The sequence below is a fragment of the Anarhichas minor genome, unplaced genomic scaffold (genome assembly GCF_050575085.1).
Source record: "Anarhichas minor isolate MPS153535 unplaced genomic scaffold, ASM5057508v1 ptg000058l, whole genome shotgun sequence".
Classification (NCBI taxonomy): domain Eukaryota; kingdom Metazoa; phylum Chordata; class Actinopteri; order Perciformes; family Anarhichadidae; genus Anarhichas; species Anarhichas minor.
In genome coordinates this window covers 4,458,743-4,483,916 of record NW_027466504.1, presented here as the reverse complement: position 1 = coordinate 4,483,916, position 25,174 = coordinate 4,458,743, and the positions used below count along the sequence as shown (strand labels likewise).

General features: G+C 40.7%; 1 protein-coding gene across 1 annotated transcript; it reads left to right on the top strand.

Annotated features, from left to right (window-relative positions):
* The first annotated feature begins 376 nt into the window (after positions 1–376).
* On the top strand, positions 377–24,104 carry LOC142933096 (protein NLRC3-like). Its single transcript, XM_076077251.1, has 10 exons — positions 377–426; positions 5,778–5,891; positions 6,025–6,138; positions 9,411–9,489; positions 9,645–9,873; positions 9,995–11,798; positions 18,238–18,411; positions 19,034–19,207; positions 22,864–22,910; positions 23,050–24,104. The coding sequence occupies exons 1-10, from the start codon at positions 377–379 to the stop codon at positions 23,589–23,591; spliced, it is 3,327 nt and encodes a 1,108-aa protein (XP_075933366.1). The 3' UTR covers positions 23,592–24,104.
* Positions 24,105–25,174: the final 1,070 nt, after the last annotated feature.

Sequence of the window (25,174 nt, the reverse complement as noted above, 5' to 3'; positions counted from 1 at the left end):
CTTTGTAGGGAAGCTGCAGTATGTCCTCAAAGTAAAAAGAAAAAGTAAATGATTTAGAACGCAGCTTCAGACTGATACGTGGGTAAGTTGTCCCGCCCCAACAGGTTCAACCAGATCCACAAAGTGGAGTGAAGAATAAAAACACAACATTTGCTGCAAAGGTTTTTGCTTGATCATCTGTTCCCTACTAGTCTACATACAAGAAGACAAGAAGACAAAGAGGGGCGTGCATGGATCCTCTAAACTATCTGGTCTAAACAACAGAATCCAGTCTGATGTCAAAGCAACTCTTTACAAGTTGAAATGATTTTTCTACAGATGCAGAGTTTGATCCTGAAAGACTCTTGTTTGAGCTGTGAGGAGGTTTCTGTTCACAATGACATTTGATCCTGTGAACACAGCTCAGACTGAGACTCAGTCCAACCAGTCAGACTGCATACTGTGATGGTGACGTGAGGACACACACTCTCTCTGATGAAGGATAATAACCTGCGTCACTTCACTTCGTCTGATGGAAGTTGAAGTTGAAGTGAAGCACGGAGCTCCTTTTCTACACAGACCTGCTGAGGACAGAAGAGAGCTGCACACTGATGAAGTTCATGCTAAAAGTTCAGTAAGTGAAGCTGTGATTGGTTGAAATGACGTCATTGATTATTGTGAACGTGTGATTGTTTAAAGCTGCTTTCAAACACAAACGTCAGCTGGGAAACAAGATGTGTGAGCAGGCAGAGAGAAGCTGCTGTTAGTTTGAATGTTGAAGTCCAGATGAAGTGTTGCTTTGAATGATGACACTGTGATGAAGAAGATGAGTTCAGTCTGATCTGGGGTCTGTCAGGACTGTTACTGCTGTGGAGCACTAGGACCCAGCAGGGACCAGAGAGCTCACCTGGGCCTTTGTTCCTGCACTGAAACACACCTGAGAGAATAGGCTCGTTCGAGTTGAACTGCGCCTCGCCTGGAAAGCAGACGAGAGCAGGCGGACGTAGAAAGGGGCGTTGACAAAAAACTGCGTTCAAGTCGGACCGTTTTCAGCCGCCTGCTTCTTCTTCTTCTTTCTTTTGCTTTTTTTGGCGGTTGGCAAACAGCTTTCGAGTGCATTACCGCCTCCCACTAATCTGGAGTGTGGACTAAGGACTCTAATACGACAACCAAACGAAAAGAAATACATATACATATATACACACACATACATACATATGTGTGTAAATGAATAAAGATATGTATATAAATAAATAAATATATATATATATATATATATATTTATATATACATATAGAAAAAAATTAAATAATAAAATAGAACAAATAAATAATAATACATTTCTTTCTCAAATTCTATTCATTAGTGTTGTTAACTCTAAATATTCCAGAAAAAGTTTCCAACATTTGTCACTAAAGCTTTCCTCTCCAATCTCTCTTAGACCTTTTTTTCAAAACTTCTCTCTCTGACTCGTACCTCTGACAGGACAATAAAACATGGTCCACGGTTTCTTCTTCTCCACAAAATGTACACTTTCCATTATTATGCTTTCTAATAACATAGAGGCAACTGTTCAGACCAGTATGGCCATTCCTTAGTCTTGTCATAATCATCTCCTCTTTTCTAGTTCGTCCACTAGATCCTGCTCCCAACCAATGGTTTATTTTAAACAGATATCTTCCTTTACTCCCTTTAATACATTCGTTCTGACATATCTTTTTAATTTGTTCCTTAATCACCACTTTAGCTTCTGACTTACTTATATTTACATTAACCTTATTTTTCCCACTCTTCAAAGCCCTTTTTGCTGCTTTATCCGCCTTCTCATTGCCATCGACTCCAACATGGACCCACACTAAATCAACCGATTCTTTAAAATGATTGTAGAATTTCAAACAGTAAATCCTCTCTGTTTCTGGAGTGGCACAATGTCAAACTTGTTAGCACTGCACATGAGTCTGATGCAATCACCACTCTCTCTGGCCTGACATCCTCTATCCACTGTAACGCAATAACTATGGCCATCATCTCACATGTAAACACAGATAAATCCTCACTAAGGTTCCGCTTGGAGCATGTCGATGTGTCCTTGAGCAAGACACTTAACCCCAAAATTGCTGGTCTTTAAGTTTGGATGTCTTTTTATATATTTAACTATGTTATTATTATAATTGAGGATATAAGATTGGGCATATTTTAGTTCTTGGATGTCATATTTATTTAAACATTTATATAAATAAATTAGTGCTGGGCAACGATTCAAATATTTAATCGCGATTAATCGCATTGTTATGGCAAAGTTCAATAATGAATTCAAAAGTAGTGTATTGCGCACTTTTATTTTAAAAGTACTGCTATATGAACAAAAGGGCAATAACATTTGGTTCACGAGATGCAGGTAGCATGTTTTATACTTAATGTGAATATAATTCATACTTTGTTGGCATCTTATTCTGAAAACCGGATGTTCGTCTGCAGAAACCGGATGTTATCTCACGTTAATCTTTCCGCTAACTTTCAAAGTCCTTCGCTCGCTCCCGATCTGTGCCGTTTAAATGTGTTTACCGTGAATTTCAGCATATAGGTGCACTAACATGTAAGTGTCTGCTGAGTTGACCACGGAGATCATTTTTTTTCCCATCTTAAAAAAGGCTCAAGGACATACACACACGTTCACACACACACACACACACGTACACACACACACACACACACACACACACACACACACACACACACATACATACACAACTGACTATAGGATGTTTGCTGCCTTTTATGCCACTGTTCTTGTCATCCTCTTGTTGTTATGTCTATGTATTGTCTCTTGTCTTTCAATTATAATAAATTAAAATAATGCGTTAACGAGCGATAAAATAATTGTCGGAGTTAATTGATGAATGCGTTAACGCGAAATTAACGCGTTAACTTGCCCAGCACTAAAATAAATATATGTGAAGATAGCGTCATTTCTAAATCATACAACCGTAAATTTAAGAAATTTAAAAACTGAACCAACTGTCCAAACATCACAGCTACATAAACAGGCTACACACGGAGGAAAAGCAACGCTGCAAGTTTCTATCAGTGACAATTGTGCTTTTCTTTTAATACGTTTTGTGATGCTTCACAATCATTAGTCGATGGACACATTCCAGAGCTCTGACTGAAAAAATGTTGACATCAAGTAGGACGTAGGCTTTCTCAATAAATATCTTTATTTACAGATGCTAAATAAATAACCTTATATATTATTATTGTTATTGCACAAAATGAGACTAATAGCCAACAATCTAGCGTTAAGTATTACAATTAGACAGAAAATTAGGATTTACATTTTTTTATACTATATTTATTCTGTTAATTAAGGATAAATTTGTCTCTGCATTTGACCCATCCCTATATATGGGGAGCAGTGGGCTGTCTTTGACAGGAGACAGGTCAAAGGCCAAGGCTTGAACAGCCGACGTTGTGGGCACCAGACAACCCTCTTAACCCAGTGAGCCACGATCTCCCACCTTTTCCACTAAAGAAAATCTAAGAGCCAATCAGCTCTTTGATCCGAAGACAGAAAGAAGTTTCCCATCATGCACTGGGGTCACGCAGTCAGTGGAGAGCAACTGCAGCGCCTGGCTCTAAAATCTGCGCCACCCCGCTCTCGTGAGGTTATCGTTGCCCACGTTTTCATGACGTCAGAGCAAGTCGGACGCAAATCTACCCAGCATGCATTGTGCGCCGATCGCCGGTGATCGATTCTGCGCACGCCTGGCTTATGTCGAACGAGCCTACTCTCTGTTTGCTCTCACCTGCTGCTTTCAATCCTTTAAGTCCACAAAGCTTCATGTTCATTTCTTCATCTGCTTCTCAACACATTTACTCCATTTTTGATAGTGTTTGAATGTGTTTTCTTTTGTGTTCAGCTTTTCTCTCATTGATCACCAGGTTGTAGTCGACCTTTTACTAACTGATCAAATGGTGAAGTGAACAATCCATCAAATGAAAGCTTCCACATGTTCCCACAGTGCCCACAGTGTTTTCTATGAGGACACTTACATGTCATTTTACTGTTCTGTGTTTTACTGACTTCTGGACTCTGAAGGGAGATCATGAGGAGAAACAGCTCAGCTCCATTTGTTGGAGGTTGATGAACAATATTTAACTTGTAAAACACTGTAAATTTATAGGATGAGCATTTAAAATGACGTCTTTTGTCATGTTGATAAAACATTAAGTTAGTTTTATCTCCAGAAATCTAAACATTAACAGACAGATGGACATAACCAAAACATTTGGTTAAAACATAACCAAAGTTCAATTAGTTCAATTCAATTAGCAGTATTCTCTTATACCTTTAACATATTTTCTCATATCTACTTACTGGCTGTACAATTACAGAGTATGTATCCATAGCTAATATCTGTATTTAATGTTATTTTATTGCAGTAGAATATATTTATATTTTACTGTAATTTAATGGGAACTTCTGCTGCCAGACTTTTTACCATTTTATAAAGATTTGCTTTTTAAAGTGTGCACATTAATCAGCAGGTTGTAGTCGACCTCTTCTTAACTCAACTGTCTGAGACACTTTTTCTATTTAACTTTTCTCTTCAGACTTTTCTGAGTTAAAGAGGAGCTGAGCAGCAGAGAGAGAATGTTTCCTCGTGTGCTTTGAGTTTTCACTGTAAAAACAACTGAAGTCACGATTAACTAAAGGTTTGTTCACTTCAGTCTTTAATGTGAGCAACAAGAAGCCAAAGGGATTCAGCTGACACTGATAGGAAACAGAGAGAAGCAGTTGATACAGGAGAGATGATGTGAAGGATGAATGAGAGCTGATGTGCTGATCGATGATTGGACTGATGCTTTCAGCTCTGCTCTCACTGGTTCCTCTACACATGAAGGTACAAAGTGATGTGAATTCAGCAGCAGCTAACAAGGTCACATGACTGATTTTGGATTATTGGACGAGCTGCTTCATGCTCTGACTGGATGTAGTAGACGTGGAAACAGAGGAACATTTCAAACGTTGAAGAGCTTTTCAAAGACAGTCAAAGAAAGTGAAGAGTGACGTCATCCCCAAAGAACATGAAGTGTCTTCCTCTAGTCTTCAAACAAGCCAACAGACTAAAGAACATTGTGAACGTCATTTCTTAGAGATGACTCTGCAGCTCAAAGTGACAACATGGAAACTGTCCCATGAGTGTATTTAGTATTGAGGTGAATGAGCTGTGTGTGTTTGTCATGATGAAGAGAAATAATGTTGTTGTGTTTGTGTGAAGGTGTGGACTCTGCTATGAATCAGTGTGAGGACAGAGAGGAGGGAGTCCCTCCCTCTAAAACCAGCCAGACCAAAGCTCAGAGGTGAGATGACCATCTCTAACTGTTCACACATAGTGTTCACTTTTTACTGACACCGTCACAGAGGAGTTCACTCAGTTCATTATGTTTTATCACTGAGGTCAAAGTTACTGATGGTGTTGTACCGGACTTCTTTATATTCAGAGGGGTTCCTAATATTCTGACCATCAAACACAGCTCTCAGTATCACGTAGTCCAGTACAACACCACCTTTAACTGTTACTTCAGTAATAGACATAGAACTGATTTAACACGCTTCTGAAACAAAAACTGAACATTATCATCTTTGAAAAGGTAGAATTTAGTGCAGCACTGTTTTATTGAATTGTTTTAGACTTCACAGATGTACCTAATAAAGTGGACACATGACATGTTTTTCTTCATTTAGGACAAGGACAAAGTTTCCTCAACTTGTATCGATACTGTTTTTGTTTCAGGATCCATCAGAGACCAGAATCTCCAGAACCTGGACCTGAACCCAGCTGTGTGTCCTTGAAGAGAGATGCGTCCATGGAGAGTCCTCTTGATTTTAGAAAATCTTCTGATGGAAGGTAAGAATTTATAACTGACGATAAGGCATTTCTAACTTCTAACCATTCTAGTTATTGTCTGTGTTTAAAGATTTAACAATTATCTTCAGTTTTTCTACAACGTCCATATTTTTCTGTGCTGTTTTTGTTTCAGGGTCCATCAGCAGAGACCAGACTGTCCCGAGGCCAGCTGTCTGTCCTTCAAGAGCAACCAGTCAAAGCAACATTTAATTGACTTTAAAGGACAACCTCCATGTGCTGATCAGATGTAAGCTGTAACTGACAGTAAGAGTCGGGTTATGCTAAAAAATAAATCTAAATTGTTTCTATTTCTTGTAAAAAGCCATCCGTCTTAGAGAGCTGTGAGACAAGTTCAAACTCTGCCTACTTTCTCACCTAAAATCAGCTGACCAATCACTGAGTGAGGTGGGTGTGATGATTCATGTTTGAACTGTTGTTAACTCAGAGAAACTTTACTGGTTTAGTGTCATTTTTTTCGTACTGGGAGCTGCCCAGTACAACCAGTCTGACACTGAGACGCTCTGCTTTTACATCACATGGTTCCTCTCTTCAACCTGATTGGACAGCATTACTCTTCAGCCATCATGGTCACCTCACTGTATCATTTCCTGCCTTTGCTGCACTGAATACAGCTTCAACATCAACATTGAAACATTTCTAAATAAAACATTGATTTTATACTCAATGTCTCCTAAAACTACCAGGATACAAATACAATGAGTACAGTAGGTTTAATAAATGACTCAGATGAAGTTAACTCTTCTTCATTGAAACACATTCACACTGGGAGCTGCCCAGTACAACCAGTCTGACACTGAGACACTCCACTGGAACAGCTGGAGGTTCTGGGTGCCTTGCTCCAGGGCACTTCAGCAGTGTACAGTGAGGGAGGGAGAGCTACATGGAGGGCTTGGTGAGAGCTGTTGGGACTAAACTAAACTGACGTTTGAAGAAAACAGTGAGCTGAAAGACTGAGCTGTTGATTCTCAGTGGGATCAGCAGGACTAGTAAACCTTTACCACTACAGGGACTCATCTGATCCACATCCACATATTACTTCATGGACCTTTACCTTATGTTTGTCTCTGTGTGGACAGACACAATGTGAGCGGATTCTTCATGATTCCTCCTTTTCTGCCTGGTCGCTATGATAAAGTCTGTAGTCAGCTGGGTCATTGAGTGATCTGTCACAAAGTCTGGAAGAACACGTCAGATCCACATGGTTCCTCTCTACATCCTGATTGGACAGCATTACTCTTCAGCCATCATGGTCACCTCACTGTATCATTTCTTGCCTTTGCTGCACTGAATACAGCTTCAACATCAACATTGAAACATTTCTAAATAAAACATTGATTTTATACTCAATGTCTCCTAAAACTACCAGGATACAAATACAATGAGTACAGTAGGTTTAATAAATGACTCAGATGAAGTTAACTCTTCTTCATTGAAACACATTCACACTTGGAGCTTTACCACTACAGGGACTCATCTGATCCACATCCAGATATCACTTCATGGACCTTTACCTTGTGTTTGTCTCTGTGTGGACAGACACAATGTGAGCTGATTCTTCATGATTGAATGATGATGATAAAATGGCAGTGTTTCTATCAGTTCACAGCAGCAGAGAGAAAAGTCTCCTATACCCAGCTGTGTGTCCATGAAGAGTGATCGGTCTAAAGGGTCTCCAATTAACTTCAAAGATGGATGCCGTTCTTATGACCCAGAGTAAGTTCTTAAAACAGATGAAACAGATGACTAGCTGTTACACAGATACCAATTTGGTTGTCTATCATTTATAGTCTTTGATCTATCATTATGATCTCATTTCTCATTATGATCATGACATGACGCAATATCTTTAACTACTTGTTGTAAATTTTACATCAGGCAGGAAGTAGCATTCTAGATATAATCCTAAATCTAGTTGCAGAGGTCTGGAGACCAGAAAGACTGACTAGGAGGAAGTCTCCCCAATGGTGCTGTGGCCAAACCAAATACCAGTGGTGGGCCATCAGGGCCTGCAAAGCCTTCTCTGCTGGCCTAAACAGAATCACAAAGCTATATCTATTTTATACTTTAATATTTTTTCTTAAATACACTACATATATTATAATTTCTAAAAATATTTTTCCATTATCTTATTTTCTCATTGCACAGCTACTGTCTTCCTCAGTTGCTCTGCTTCCAGTGCAGCTTGTTTTAAGTAGAGCTTTTATCCAATCAGATTTCACCTCTGTGTCTCTAGGTAAGAAGAGAGGCCCGAGGCCTGCAGACTCACAAGTGCATCCATGTGCAGTTTAAGTGAATGGGGACGATATTGTTGATTGTCATAGTCTTCAACCAATCAGATCTTTAGTTTGACATGTTGGGCGTATTCTTTGACGTGTCAGAGCCTTCTAGCTGGCCTACAAGTACGTCAGCATTACCTGCAGCTCAGTTTCCATGTGCAGCTCTGCAGTGAGGTACAGCGTGTGCTGTGATTGGTCAGTGGGCGAGCACGTGACTATCGTGAAACGAAACTTAACAGCAGAGGCTTAATCGGCGTTGTGGATCACATCACGTGATGCAGCTCAGCCAATTAAATATGGGCATTCTGACCTGTTTCCTGACTCGAGTGAGATGTACCACACACCGTGACACAGGGGGCTGAGACAAGGAAAAACATTGCAGAGCAGTACGTTCAATGTTCTAATTGTGAAAGTAAAATCATAAGACAATCTCTTTGAGCCGCGGCTTGTCGTTAAGGTTTGATGGTGGGTTCCACAGCCAGACCAGCTGAGATACACTGTCCTACATGAGCGTAGAAAACATATTTTCCTGAATTTAAGTTTCTGCATCGTCCAAATGCTCTAGTATTATTTAAATATATTGTAAGCCTCGTACCGTACGGTTTAATACGAATACGTACATAGTTACAGCCTTAGAAACGAATAATAGCTGTGGCGCCATCATGTGGTTATAAGGTGGTATTTCAGCCGCACGACAGCAGTGAAGGCCTAGGTATAAAATGCACGGCCTGCCACTGCCAAATACAGACCCTTTGTTTCAAGTGATGTGGCAGATCAACAGTATTAAGTCTTGGTACATCTGACTAACAACACAACGGTAGAATAGAAACTACACCAAATGTGAAAAAGTATCACATCAGATGTGATTATAGTTGTTTCTAGTTGTAGTATCTCGTGGTGGAAGGTACTGAAGGAATAGAAAGTACATCGGTATGAATTTGCCATGCGATATACATTACATTACAGTCATTTAGCAGACACTTTTATCCAAAGCGACTTACAATAAGTGTATTCAACATCGGACATCATTTTTGACTATACCTATACTATAAAATAACGTTTACTGTCCAATAAAAGCAGTAAAAGCAGAGATAACAATCTGTTTTGCATCTGGTTTTCATTATGATTAATCATGACAGAACACAACATCTTTAACTAACTGTTGTATTTGTGTTAATGGTACAAACATAATGTGAGATGATTGTTCATGATTCCTCCACAGAGAGGACCAGGAGAGCTCGGAGGTTCCCAGAGGTCAGTCTGCCCAGCAGCATCAAACACACCTGGACTTCATATTTATGGTCTGTACATGTACAACTACTTTTACATATATTCTGTTCACAATAATCTCCATGCTACACTTTGTAGACCAGTGGATTGTCAGTCTGTCCAACATGGATCTGATGTTTGGTTCCATGGTTTTAGCTTGTGTCATTCATAGAATATTCTGTTCCAGCTGCTGAAGGAGAACATCGTCACTTTTGTGAAGAATGAGCTGAAGAAGATCCAGAAGGTTGTGAGTTCAGATTACCCAGAATGCTTAGAGAGTCAGAGGGAGGATGAGGAGGTGCTGGACGGTGAAGATGAAGAGCAGAGGAGGAGCAGCAGAGAGGCATTTGTGAAGATCACACTGCACTTCCTGAGGAGAATGAAGCAGGAGGAGCTGGCTGACTGTCTGCAGAGCAGTAAGAGGATTTCTCTAAAGATTTAACATGCTGGATGAATGGGACATTTACAAATGTCTCAAGATATGGACCAAAATATATTCATAGACTCATTGATCTTCTTTGCTGTGTGTTCATTCAGGACTTCTTGCTGCAGTTTGTCAGCGTGAACTCAAATCTAACCTGAAGAAGAAGTTCCAGTGTGTGTGTGAGGGGATCGCTAAAGCAGGAAACCCAACACTTCTGAATCAGATCTACACAGAGCTCTACATCACAGAGGGAGGGACTGCAGAGGTCAATGATGAACATGAGGTCAGACACATTGAAACAGCATCCAGGAAACCACACAGACCAGAAACAACCATCAGACAAGAAGACATCTTTAAAGCCTCACCTGGAAGAGAGGAACCAATCAGAACAGTGATGACAAAGGGAGTGGCTGGCATTGGGAAAACACTCTTAACACAGAAGTTCACTCTGGACTGGGCTGAAGACAAATACAACCAGGACATACAGTTCACATTTCCATTCACTTTCAGAGAGCTGAATGTGCTGAAAGAGAAACAGTACAGCTTGGTGGAACTTGTTCATCACTTCTTCAGTGAAACCAAAAAAGCAGGAATCTGCAGGTTTGAAGAGTTCCTGGTTGTGTTCATCTTTGACGGTCTGGATGAGTGTCGACTTCCTCTGGACTTCCACAACAATGAGATCCTGACTGATGTTACCGAGTCCACCTCAGTGGGTGTACTGCTGACAAACCTCATCAGGGGGGAACTGCTTCCCTCTGCTCGCCTCTGGATAACCACACGACCTGCAGCAGCCAATCAGATCCCTCCTGAGTGTGTTGGCATGGTGACAGAGGTCAGAGGCTTCACTGACCCACAGAAGGAGGAGTACTTCAGGAAGAGATTCAGAGATGAGGAGCAGGCCAGCAGGATCATCTCCCACATCAAGACCTCACGAAGCCTCCACATCATGTGCCACATCCCAGTCTTCTGCTGGATCACTGCTACAGTTCTGGAGGATGTGTTGAAGACCAGAGAGGGAGGAGAGATGCCCAAGACCCTGACTGAGATGTACATCCACTTCCTGGTGGTTCAGTCCAAACTGAAGAAGGTCAAGTATGATGGAGGAGCTGAGACAGATCCACACTGGAGTCCAGAGAGCAGGAAGATGACTGAGTCTTTGGGAGAACTGGCTTTTGATCAGCTGCAGAAAGGCAACCTGATCTTCTATGAATCCGACCTGACAGAGTGTGGCATCGATATCAGAGCAGCCTCAGTGTACTCAGGAGTGTTCACACAGATCTTTAGAGAGGAGAGAGGACTGTACCAGGACAAGGTGTTCTGCTTTGTCCATCTGAGTGTTCAGGAGTTTTTGGCTGCTCTTCATGTCCATCTGACCTTCATCAACTCTGGAGTCAATCTGCTGTCAGAAGAACAAACAACATCCAGTTTGTCTAAAGTCATTAGAGACAAACCTAAACCAAAACATTTCTACCAGAGTGCTGTGGACAAGGCCTTACAGAGTCCGAATGGACACCTGGACTTGTTCCTCCGCTTCCTCCTGGGTCTTTCACTACAGACCAATCAGACTCTCCTACGAGGTCTGCTAACACAGACAGGAAGTAGCTCACAGACCAATCAGAGAACAGTCCAGTACATCAAGAAGAAGATCAGTGAGGATGTGTCTCCAGAGAAAAGCATCAATCTGTTCCACTGTCTGAATGAACTGAATCATTGTTCTCTAGTGGAGGAGATCCAACAGTCCCTGAGTTCAGGATGTCTCTCCACAGATAAACTGTCTCCTGCTCAGTGGTCAGCTCTGGTCTTCATCTTACTGTCATCAGAAAAAGATCTGGACGTGTTTGACCTGAAGAAATACTCTGCTTCAGAGGAGGCTCTTCTGAGGCTGCTGCCAGTGGTCAAAGCCTCCAACAAAGCTCTGTAAGTACAGAGAGAGTTAGATTCATATATCATAATGTCGTATCTTGCATGCGACAGGTCTGTTGAAGTGATGATGAAGGATGCTCCGTGGACACTGTTCTTGCTGGTATAATAAAGTTTATTACAAACAAGCAACACATGCCATTACGGACGTCTAGATCGTCCGGAGGTCTCAAGTCGAATCCGCAAGTCCCCCCTTCTAGGGCGCTCGCTTCATCTTTATATAGGGTACATGTCATGCAACATACAGGGCGGAACAATGAGAGAATGTATGTGGCCCCCCCTCATTCTGCACGTCCACCCTTCTGCCCCTGGTCTCCTGCACATCTGGTTTTCATCTAAGACAACTGCACTTGGGGTCTTCGCTGTATCGTGCAAGACCTGAAAATATACCACATATTCCCCCCTTCGAGACTTACACAAAGTCTCGAAAAAATAACAGAAGAGACATACAAGTGTATGATCATGACAAAATTAACAACCCTTTCTTAACATTAAATCAACGATACGCCTACGGAGTATATAAAAAAGTGAGAGTGAAAAACCTGTTAGGCAGCTAATTTTTCTTGAAATCCATTAAACAATGTAAACAGGAAAATTCTCTCACGGTCCCTCTGCCAAGGCAACCATAAGTAATACTCCAAAACACTGAAATGAGGAATTTAGCAATTTGTGTAAGGAAATGACTTAAGCAAATACATATGGAATACTCAGCAAATCAAAACAAAACAATGTCCAAAGTCAGGCTGGTCGACCCATCGCACCTTTCTATGGACCTTTTCCTGCCTACCCCACTGTCCCTAAACATCGAGAAAAAGAAAACATCCGAGGTCCCATTATATTTAGAAACCATCATTTCCCAAGCATTTAATATACAAAGACGAAAATTCATTTTTAATAATACTAATGTAACATTTCAGTGAAGACATAAGACTGTATAACGCTGCAGTTTTCTCAGCAGCCGTGACTCAGGTGTAGTATCGAAGATGTCTTGAATCTGGATGTTGTATCGCCAGTCCACGTTCAGAGTCCTTCAGATTTTCATGTTTTCATGTTTGAAGTGTCTGAATCCATTCAGCCCATCGGAGTCCCTGACAATCCTCCACCCTCACAGTGGTCTTCCCCCAATATGTTCTAGAATGAAAGAAAAGAAGGCCAGTATCTTTTGCATACAGAACAGATACACATTAAAACATCAAACACTGAATAATAACACTTCTATAAGTAAAATGTGAGATTATAACTCATAATGTCCATTAATCATTTTGTTCATTTGTTTCCATACCCCCCCCTTCGAGACTAAACAAAGTCTCGAAAGAGCAAAACAAAATCAACACTACAAACTACGCAAGCAATAACATAGGTAAATAATAGGATTATAATCATGAGATATTCAAAATGGATATTCCTCCACCACTTCGATCTTTATTGCGTCATCCTCATCCATGTCCGTGTCATATTAGATGTCCGCGTTATGTTTACAAATGTCGTAGGTGCCACAGATGTCGTCACTGTTGTATCATTCATCAGAACACCATTCATTCTTTCGCACATCCCTTGACTTTGCGGATGATAGACTGCACCAAGACGCTGTTTAATTCCAAGTTTTTGCTAAATCAATTTCACCGTCTTATCCACAAACTCTTTCCCATTGTCTGAGGATATTCGATCTGGAAGTCCCCACCTGCTTATGACTTCTCTTCATAAGAACTTGGCTTTTTTTTTTTTTTTTTTTTCGTTTCAAATGCCCAAAAGGCCATCGTGTAAAGGACAGATTACAGTGTAGCTTAGCATTCCCAGTATCTTTAATCTTAGCTCTCAAAGGCCCTGTCAAGCTAGCATAATCCTCAACCCATGCTGAAGAATATCCTGCAATACCAAGAAATGTCCTCCTCTCTCGAACTGTTCTGGGTTTTGGAGCCTTGCGAATAGCCTCCACATGACTCTCAGAGATGCTTCTGTGTCCCTGCGTTATTGTTTGACCCAAATAAGTTACCTTCTCCTTACAATACTGCAGTTTCTTCAGAGAGGCCTTGTGACCCTTCTCTGCCAGTATTTGTAGCAATTTAGTTGAGTCCTTATGACATGTCTCCTCGTCCGGTGAACAAATGATGATGTCGTCCACATATTGAATTACATTACTTGTCAATACCTGCTCTATTCCCTCCAAATCGTCTTTCACTATTTTATTGAAAATGTGCGGGCTATGTTTGAACCCTTGTGGCAGTCTCTCATACTCATAAGATTGTCCATTGTACGTGAACCCGAATAAGCTTTGGCTTTCCCTACTAAGTGGAACACTGAAAAACGCACCACATAAATCTAACACTGTGAAATGTGTCGCATTTGGCGGAAGTTGGGCTAACAAAGTATGTGGATCCGGTACTTCTGCTTGAAAATCAACCACCACTTCATTGACCGCTCTTAAGTCATGTGTCAGGCGATATGACTTATCTGGCTTCTTTATTGGCAACAAAGGCGTGTTGCTCTGCGGGTCCTGTGTTATTCTTAAAACACCTGCCTTCAAAAGTCCTTCAATCTGTGGTTCAATTCCTCGGATTGCCTCTTCACTCAGTGGATACTGGTTCTTCCAAGGTGGTTTGACTCCTGGTCGGAGTTCAACTCTTACTGGTTGAGCTGACTTCACAAGTCCAATATCAGTACTATGCCGAGCCCACAAACCTTCTGGAACTTGTTTTAGCATCTCTTCTCTCATTGGGTCTGAGTCCATCTTAGTACTGCAGATTGGCTCATGTGTCATTCGCACAGCATGTGGCTGTCCTTGTCCTTGAGCAGAGATCATGATCTTAATGAACCTCTGATCCTCGCTCTTCCAGATGGCAAGATTCTCTGTTACAGGTGTAAAAACAGCTTCTTCTGCCTCCGCCATCATTTCTCCCACTTGCTTCGGCGTATGTTCTTCACACACCCACAAGGTCACATGTGGCACACTCTTCTCGATATCAAACTCTTTGTCCAAATAGTCATTTCTGTGTATCTTCATAGCTGCTCCTTGTGGTCCCAAAATTATACAGCCCGAATTTAGTTGAACTTGTTTTGGTTGTTGACTCAACTTCTGCGTATCCTTGAGCATCTTTTTTGAAATACTTGAGCGTGCAGTGAAATGGATACTCTGGAAGCTTCGCGTCGGGCATCTTTACGATGATAAACTTTTCCCACAACTTAACTGGCTCAAGAAAATCTTCATTAAGATTTCCGATCCAACATACTGTAGAAGCTTCAGCCTCTGTTGTCCTCAATAATTGGTGAACACTCTCGTTTGGCATTTCATCCTTTTCCTATACACTCCCTTTCTCTCTTTTCTCTCTCTTTATCTGTTCTCTCCTTCTCCCTCTTTTTCACTTTGCTCTCTCTCCTGTATCTCTTTTTCACTTTGCTCTCTCTATCCTGTTTCTCCTTCTCTCTCTGCTCCCTCTCTTTTCTCTCTTTCTCATACTCTCTTCTCTCCCTGTCTTTTGTGCTTTCTCTCTCTTCGACTTTTCTTTCTGCTCCTTCTCTGTACGTTCCCTGCTCTCTATCCTCTCTTTTTCAAACAACTGGAGAATGCCAAGCTCCACTTGCCTCTTCTCCTTGCGTTTTCTCCTCTTTTTTTTTTTTCCTTCTTTTGCTCTGCCTTGTATGTTGATACAAGTCTAAATCAATTTTAATTACATCTGGGTTAAGAGTCCCCTCCACTGGCCATGGTTGGTCAATTTCAGGCCAGCGTTTATGCCATTTTTCCGATATCTTTGCAATGTTTGCAATGCCTCTAATTAGAGGATTATTCTTCTGTACCACTTCAACAGGAGTGATTACCTTTGGAATTTTAGTATTCTTTTTCCCCATTATGATGACTTCCTCTTATTTTCCGTTATTTGTACTTTAAGAATTAATTGCTACAAGTAAAACTACTCAAGGCTATTTAGATTACTTCCCCCTTTCAATTATCAATTAACCAATTATCCAATTATCCAATTATCCAATTATCCAATTATCAATGAACCAATTAACAAATGAATCAATTAACGAATTAACAAACCAATCTGTCAATCAATCAACAAATCAATAAATTATCCAATCAATCAATCAATCAGTCAATCAATTATCCAATCAATCAATCAATATTCAGCTCAAATCATCAGACAGTCACCATATTGATGTACACCACAGCACAGATGTGTAAGGACATCTGCAATTGTCATCTGCAATTGTGGACATCTGCAATTGTCAGCAGAGGTTAGACCAAACAACCATATGCCATTAATTAATTAAATGCATTAACTGGTCAATCAGTTGCCAAGTTTTCTATTTATTTATTTATTTATTTATTTATTTCTCCTATCTGCCTAGAGCATGTATTCTTTCATGTGTATAGGATCAGGTCAGTATCCTCTTAGGCTTATAAATGAAAGCAGGTTTATATGTGTACCATCAATATTACCTACGACTGAGAACACATACCACTATGGAAAATGCATAAAGAGTCTGTAGATAAATTTGTACCGGCCTTTAGTAGATTGAAACGTAAGCCTCCCCTTCTCAATTCTTATTCACCATAAATGACATAACAGACAAGAAACAGGCAATGATTTAGTCTCTTATGAAATCCTTCGGTCCCGTTAACAGCATACATAAATATTATTCCTAAGTCGACCCCTTTATCTAAACATTGTAGCATTTAGTGAACTCCCACTGAACCCAAACAGTTCAAATGGCAAAGAGGGAATTTTGAGGCGAGTGAGGGGGGGGGGAGGGGGGTGTCAAATTCTACCCTTCTTAAACGAAGTTCATTGTGCATTTAACAGCTCATTTGTTATTTTACGTCCCTTTTAAGAAGAGCTCATGTTTTATTTACTGACTCGTTCAATTCATTAGTCTTCTCAAACGAAGCTCATTGTTTTATAAAATACATGATTCAATTCAATTCATTACGTCTCCTTAAACGAAGCTCATTGTTTTATAAAATACATCGGGCCACATATCTGTCCTTTCAAATTATTAAATGTCCCGTTCTAAAATCACCACCTATGTACGTTTATTCAATCATAATATGTTTTTCTTTCTTTCAACGCATCCATTCTCATCCTATGCATTTTTATGGCCCACATCTGGAACACATCAGCAGCTAAGTTCCACACACCCATACTTTCAGCACTCAACGCACACCCATTCTCCCCTCTGCTCAATCCCCAAGTAAACCCAAAGTAAACACACACACACACATTTTTTAGCCTTCATTCACACAGCATGCTTTTTGCCGCTATATTTCCTTTTCCTTATAAAATTTATGCTACCTCTGAGGTGTAAATATTCGATGAGAGGCTGCATCAGACACCGTTCGTCAACCAATGTCAGAGTGGTAACAGTCAATCGAATTTGTGAATTTACACTCTCCAGTTCTTAAACTGACCATAAGATGTTGTTTCAGGTTTTATGCGGCCCGTACTAATGCACCTACACTTGAGGGCTCTACCTATCTGATTTGCGGCTCAATCATATGATCATTTTCTTTATTTCCTTATCACTCTTTCCTTTAACCTTTTACATTTATTTATTCAAATTACCTGGATCCAGGTTTCTCCCAATTTTGTTTTTCTACCTTAATTCCGGACTATGTCAGAGCCATCGTTACGCGGTGACTAATATGCATATGTCTTACCGTTAAGAAGTTGAGGGCCCCTCTTCATTAATCTTGCACGATACTATTTAGCACACCTTATTCGTTACCATGAAGCTATTCTAAACTATTCCTTTTCCTTTTTCCTTTTTCATCTTCCCCCCTTTTTTTTTTTTTTTTCATTAAATTTAGCACGGAGCCTCACTTTAAACAACAAATCAACAGAACATGCCCATAACAAGAAGGTTCTTAATTTACGGTGTGTCCAAGCAACTTCACCCAACAATTCCACATAACAGCCTCAATTAATGACCAGCATTCAATCGAGAGATCTCACCGTATGTGAAGTCGTCGGAAAGCTGCCAGATCACTTCCGTTCTGTTCGTGACGCCATCTATGTCGTATCTTGCATGCGACAGGTCTGTTGAAGTGATGATGAAGGATGCTCCGTGGACACTGTTCTTGCTGGTATAATAAAGTTTATTACAAACAAGCAACACATGCCATTACGGACGTCTACATCGTCCGGAGGTCTCAAGTCGAATCCGCAAGTCCCCCCTTCTAGGGCGCTCACTTCATCTTTATATAGGGTACATGTCATGCAACATACAGGGCGGAACAATGAGAGAATGTATGTGGCCCCCCCTCATTCTGCACGTCCACCCTTCTGCCCCTGGTCTCCTGCACATCTGGTTTTCATCTAAGACAACTGCACTTGGGGTCTTCGCTGTATCGTGCAAGGCCTGAAAATATACCACAATAACTTAAATACTTTATCTTTTCTACATATTGCTTATTTTTTCTTCATCATTGTCTCTTCAGACTGAGTGGCTGTAACCTCTCAGAGAGAAGCTGTGGAGCTCTGTCCTCAGTTCTCAGCCCCCAGTCCTCTAGTCTGAGAGAGCTGGACCTGAGTAACAACGACCTGCAGGATTCAGGAGTGAAGCAGCTGTCTGCTGGACTAGAGAGTCCACACTGTGAACTGGAAACTCTCAGGTCAGAATTCATCAACGTTTTCAATTAATGTCCTCTCAAGTCCTGACTTAGATTCATAGATAAACTCGTAACCTGTATAAGATGCTGCTTGTATTTTTTCAATGAATATTTTAGTCTCAGTATATTTTCATGAACATTTATATTACTGTTTTTTGTTTTTGTTTGTTGTTGATGGATATTAGTGGGTGTTTGGTTGTGACTAGAAAATAATCAATAGCAATGTTAATGTAACCCCACAGTAGCCAACATTATCTCAGTACTGCAGTAACCTTACAGCCCTCACAGTTTCCTCAGATTATGTGACATGTCTGTTGTTTTGTGTGTTTGCAGCCTGTCAAGATGTCTGATCACAGAGGAAGGCTGTGCTTCTCTGGCCACAGCTCTGAGCTCCAACCCCACCCATCTGAGAGAGCTGGACCTGAGCTACAATCATCCAGGAGACTCAGGAGTGACGCTGCTGTCTGCTGGACTGGATGATCCACAATGGAGACTGGAAACTCTCAGGTATGAAGAGGCCTGCTGCAGCCACAGAAAATCAGTCTGATAGAGGAGGTAGAGCTGGAAACGTTTTCTCTGTCTTTTCTACCTATTGCTAATTTTTTCTTTATCGTTGTCTTTTCAGACTGAGTGACTGTAACCTCTCAGAGAAAAGTTGTGAAGCTCTGTCCTCAGTTCTCTGCTCCCAGTCCTCTAGTCTGAGAGAGCTGGACCTGAGTAACAACGACCTGCAGGATTCAGGAGTGAAGCAGCTGTCTGCTGGACTGGCGAGTCCAATCTGTGAACTGGAAACTCTCAGGTCAGGATTCAATTAATGTCCTTATTTATATGAATGGATAAACTTGTAACTTTCATAAGATTGTGTCTGCTTTCATGATTTCAATCAAATATTTAATTTGAATATATTTCTGTAAACATATCTAATATTGTTTTTTTTCTCACTCTGCTTTTATAGCTTGAAATTTCAGAGAGTAATGAGAACGTTATCAGTAATGTTCAGAGTCATATTGTTGGTACACTTTAATGGGTGTTTGGTTGTGACTAGAAAACAATCAGTAACAATCTTAATGTAACCCCACAGTAGCCGACAGTATCTCAGTACTGGAGTAACCTTCCAGACCTCACAGTTCCCTCACAGTTTCCTCACATTATGAGACATGTGTGTTGTTTTGTGTGTTTGCAGCCTGTCAGGCTGTCTGATCACAGAGGAAGGCTGTGCTTCTCTGGCCTCAGCTCTGAGCTCCAACCCCTCCCATCTGAGAGAGCTGGACCTGAGCTACAATCATCCAGGAGACTCAGGAGTGAAACTGCTGTCTTCTGGACTGAATGATCCACACTGGAGACTGGAAACTCTCAGGTATGAAGAGGCCTGCTGCTGCCCCAGAAAATCAGTCTGATAGAGGAGGTAGAACTGGAAACGTTTTCTCTGTCACACTGTCAGCCTGGTTAATATGACCCTGACACACCCAGCTGATCTCAAACTACCAGAGACTCATCAAACTGTTTGTGTCCCACATCAGACCATCAATACAGACAGAAGTAGTCAGGGAACAGTAGCCAAGATGAGCCAAAACAGGGAGGGAAGGTGATGAAACAGTTGTTTTTCTGGAGCGTTGTCTTGTTTCAACATTAGAAAATAGGACAGTGGTGTATCCTGACACGATGACGGGCATCATGGTGAGTTGACATGCGCCAACGTCGTGACGCTGCAGGTTTGTGGGCTCATATCAAACAATAGATGATGTTTTGATGCTCGTGTGTGTTGCCCTTTAGTCCATTATTGTGAAAAGACAAACTGACAGAAACAATCTGTTTAAACCATCTTGATAAATCATGACAACAGGAATGTTTTGCTATTTTAAAGGAGTTTAGCTTCACCTGGTTTTGGTTTGTTTTGCACTGAGAGCCAGTTCCCTGGCTGATAAGACTCGACTTGTTGAAACTACAGGTGACAGTCGGCCACAGATGCTCAGTGAAGAACCAACAGCTGATTGTGGACATGGTGTGTCAGAGCCCAAAGAGGTTTATTTAGGACTAGACCAAAGTTATAAGGGGACACAGGCAGTGCTCTGTGGCTGCAGACAGACTTGAACTGTAATGTTTTCACCCACAGATTACAGATAATAGAAACCAGTGTTGACTGTTGCTAGGAGACGGGATGTGAACAGCAGTATCAAAGTCAGACACTTTCTACATCCAACCATCCACCCGACCTCCTTCATTAGAGGGTTTGTGGTGTTGTAGTGATTTCAGGCTACTTTCTCCTTTACTTCTGAGAGACAACAGTCATTATTACACAAACACAAGAGGTCACTAGTCAGGACCAAAACATCCAACAATCAATACTTCTATATTGACAAAAGATCAGCTGACTCTGTGTAACGGTGAAGAGTCGTGTGGTGGTGATGAACCTACAGAGAACTGTCTCCAGCTCTGCAGAGCTTTTCAGCCTCTTTTAGCTCCTAGTTTTGGTTCTGCAACATATTTTCTTTTTGGTTCAGTCTCAGTGTTTCCAGCAGCAGCTGTTTTCATCCAACAAGCTGTGATGAAGCCACTGTTCACTACCTGCTCAGCAGCAAACAGCAGACAGACTCAGTTAGAGACTAGCTGGTGAACATAGTGGAGCATTTAGCACCTAAAGAGACAGATGTTTCCCTCAGGAGGTGGTGGAGACCAAAAACAGAGCTAAAAGAGAGAGAATATTGGTCTTCCATTCATCAGGTGACACAAGCACAAAGAGTCCTGATGAATCATCATGTTGATGTGTAACTGCTGGATGTGGAAGCAGCTGGTTGATATCATGTTAGACACAACTACTTTCTTTCAATCATTTTATTTTCAGTCCGCACCACATGTTAGCCCCAAAAAGAACAGCACATAACATAACATACCTGCTAACAATACAAACAATCAGACTCAGACACAAAAAAAAAGAAATTGAGACACAAGAAACCAAAACAAACATAAATCATCACCCTCCATATTGACCCTGCAATTAAATATTAATTGCGGCTAACTATACAGACAGTCAAACTCAGCACCAAACCATGTTTGTTTTTTTTAAATCTGAGAAAACAGCACAGTTGTAGATCATCATCGTCCATATTATACCTGTCACAACAATTAAATAATATTAAATATTGTGGACTTTTCCCTTCACCAGCTCACTTGGATCCCACGTTGCAAAACCTATTCATATGGTTTCGGCATAGTCCTCTCCAATAAAATCCATAACAGGCTTCCAAACAGAGAAGAACCCATTTATGTCTCCTTGGAGAACATGTGTGAGCCTCTCCAATGGGAGTAGTTGTAGAACATTATGAAGCCAACTTGAAACAGATGGTTGTGCGCCGTCTAGCCAATACTGTAAGATTGATAACCGTGCACAGAACGATAGAAGACTAACAATTCTCTTATATCTGTTTAATACTGGTGAGGCAGCGTCTAGGCCTAGGATGCATTGTACAGGATTGAGCTCAATAGGACACTGTGTTATGGAGGATACTTGGTTACCAATTTCAACCCAAAATGTATGAATTTCTGGACAGAGCCACATTAAATGCACATAGGTGCCTCCATGCTGCTGACACCTTCCACATACATCTGTGTGGGGCTGAGTGAGCTCTCTCCATTACCTGCTGTAATTCTCCATTGAGTCCGCCTTCTGTTTCAGCTCACTGTTTTCTTTTTCAATGTGACTGATGCAGGTTTTTAAGTCCTCAACGTCGTCTTCGTTGCAGCTGACTCTTTGTTGTACTGCAGTGATTTGGTGTTTACCTTTTATATTATATATATATATATATACTGTGTATAAAAGATAATAATTAATATCACCACCGTATTAATGGTTTCATAGAAGCATCAAGCCGTGATATTAAGTCTGATTTACACTGGCTGATTGCGTCCATGAGCGACTGAAGGGAGACTTGACTTTGGTTTAGATGTCAGAGATTTCACAGGTAATCAGCTACTTGTTCACTAGTTTAAAGGTCGTACATCCGTTGGTTTGAACTTGTAGAGGTTATATTAACAAACTGACTCCGCCCATGCAGTGCGACTCACGCACGTGCGACCATGACCCAGAACCGACACAACTACTTTATAAGCTGATAATATGTCAGATGTTGTGTTTACAGCTTGTTTTCACTGAACCACAAGTGGACAAAGAAATCAATTGATGCAGGTTTAAACATGTGATTTACTGACTGACTGGAAGAGGAAACTGAGTATGAAATGGATGATGATTGTCAATATAATACTGATAATAATATATCATGAATAAGTGAACATAATGAGCAGTCGTCATGGGCCAATCAGAAGAAGCTCCAGTGAAGTAAAAGAGTATGAGCTGATGAATAATAAGTGCTCCATGTGAACATGAATAACAAAGCTCTGTGTGTGAGAGCGATGTAATGTCCATGTTTCATGCTGCTCTGACCCCCCTCCTCCTTTCAGGGTGGAGCCTGCTGGAGTCCGATGGTTCAGACCAGGTCTGAGGAAGTGTAAGTGTGCTTTGAGTTTGATTCATGAAAACAAAGCATCTTCAAACTGTGACATCACTCATTCACATCTCTGATGTCATCATCAAACAGATGATAGATTAATAACTGCAGCTGTATTGTGTCTTGTTCTCTCCATCAGATTCCTGTGAACTCACACTCGACACAAACACAGTACATGGAAAACTCAAACTGTCTGACAACAACAGGAAGATGACATGTGTGGAGAAGGATCAGTCATATCCTGATCATCCAGACAGGTTTGATGTCTGTCCTCAGCTGCTGTGTAGAACTGGTCTGACTGGTCGCTGTTACTGGGAGGTTGAGTGGAGAGAAAGAGTTTCTGTATCAGTGAGTTACAGAGGAATCAGAAGGAGAGGAGACAGTGAAGACTGTTTGTTTGGAATGAATGATCAGTCCTGGAGTCTGTTGTGCTCTGATGGTGGTTACTCTGTCTATCACAATAAGACAAGAACACCCATCTCCTCTTCCTCCTCCTCCTCTGGTAGAGTAGCAGTGTATGTGGACTGTCCTGCTGGCTCTCTGTCCTTCTACAGAGTCTCCTCTGACACACTGATCCACCTCCACACCTTCAACACCACATTCACTGAACCTCTTTATCCTGGGTTTGGGTTTGGGTTCTGGTTATGGTCTGGTTCCTCAGTGTCTCTGTGTTCTCTGTAGGAGGGAGAGTCTCCTCCTGCTAGAGAAACCTTCTCTCTGCTGACCAGATAGTTCAGTGTGTACAGGATCACACACAGCTGGTGTGAGTTAGGAGAATGTGATTAGGAGTTTATCCTCAGGGTGGTGTTTGTAGTGTTCTCTCTCCAGTATGCTAGAGGTTGATGAAACAATACTCTGAACAGAGTGATGTAACTTCAACAACCTTACTCTCATTCTTGAAGGTCGTACATCTTATGTGTCCAAACAGAACATCATGTATTGCTTGGATTCCCCGGAGAGGTGTTTATTCTGTTTATTATTACAGAGGATTATAAAAACAAAATAATATGTTAAAATAATCATTCGATTTTTTTATATATACTGTATTTAAACACACACACACACACACATAAAATATAGCCTATATTCCATCAGAAAAACATTGCAGCCAACAATCATCTTTTTGGAATTTATTAAATGAGCGTGTGTGTGTGTGTGTGTGTGTGTAGGTGTATATGTGTATAATAAAATGTAGTAAATAAAAGTTGTATCTGAGCTCTGTGACTTTCCAACAATACGTGTTAATAACAGTGACTCTAACATGATAAAGGTGATTGTTTGTTCACTATATGATCAGTATTTAGTACATTGTGTGTAGAATGATGGATTTGGGACACAGACTGTGGTGTTGTTCATCCAGCAGGGGGCGTCCTCTCACTGCACATCAAGTCTCAGAGTCCTGAACAACTGAACAAGTTTGGACTAAAGATTCAAACTAATTATTATCTTTAATTAAATTAAACAAGGAAATAAACTGAGACGCTTTCAGTCGTTAGATTTAATTAGAATTTAATCTTAAAAAAAGAAATAAACTGTGACCGAGTGTGTTGGAGGTTATATACACATGTAGTATACATGTGTGTGACATTTTCTTTATTAAAATCACCATTTCTTCATCCTTCTGCTCCCCGTGTCTCTGTGTTTGGGTCCATCTCCTGCTACCTTTTTGCCTTAACTTGACAGAAGGAACCAACCGAAAATATGGACTCAGCAGATGGATGGTTTAAAGAGGAGCTCTATAACCTGAGTTATTCCCTCTTTTGTTTTCATGGAGCGTGGAGGAGATCTGTGTTGAGATTGGTGAGCAGGAAGACATCAGCAATGTTATGAATGGCAGTGGTGGGCCGTCAGGGCCTAAACAGAATCACAAAGTTATAGCTATTTTATTATTTAATCATTTTTCATAAATACACTACATGTATTCTAATTATTTTTCCCATTATCTTATTTTCTCATTGCACAGCTACTGTCCTCTGTTGCTCTGCTTCCAGCCTGCAGCGCTGCTTCCAGTGCAGCTTGTTTTAAGGAGAGCTTTTATCCAATCAGATTTCACCTCGATGTCTCGAAAAGGTTCAAAGTTGCTTCATGTTAACAGAAGAATTGTTAGAATCTCATAGTTTGTTAAAAAAAAAAAGGTTCAAATATTTGTTAAATATTGTGTAAATATCAAATAATCTTATATTTCCTCTTTCTGAATTCCCTGAAAAGAAATGTTAGAATATTATTAATTTGAACAAACAACTCATATAATCAATGACTAATAA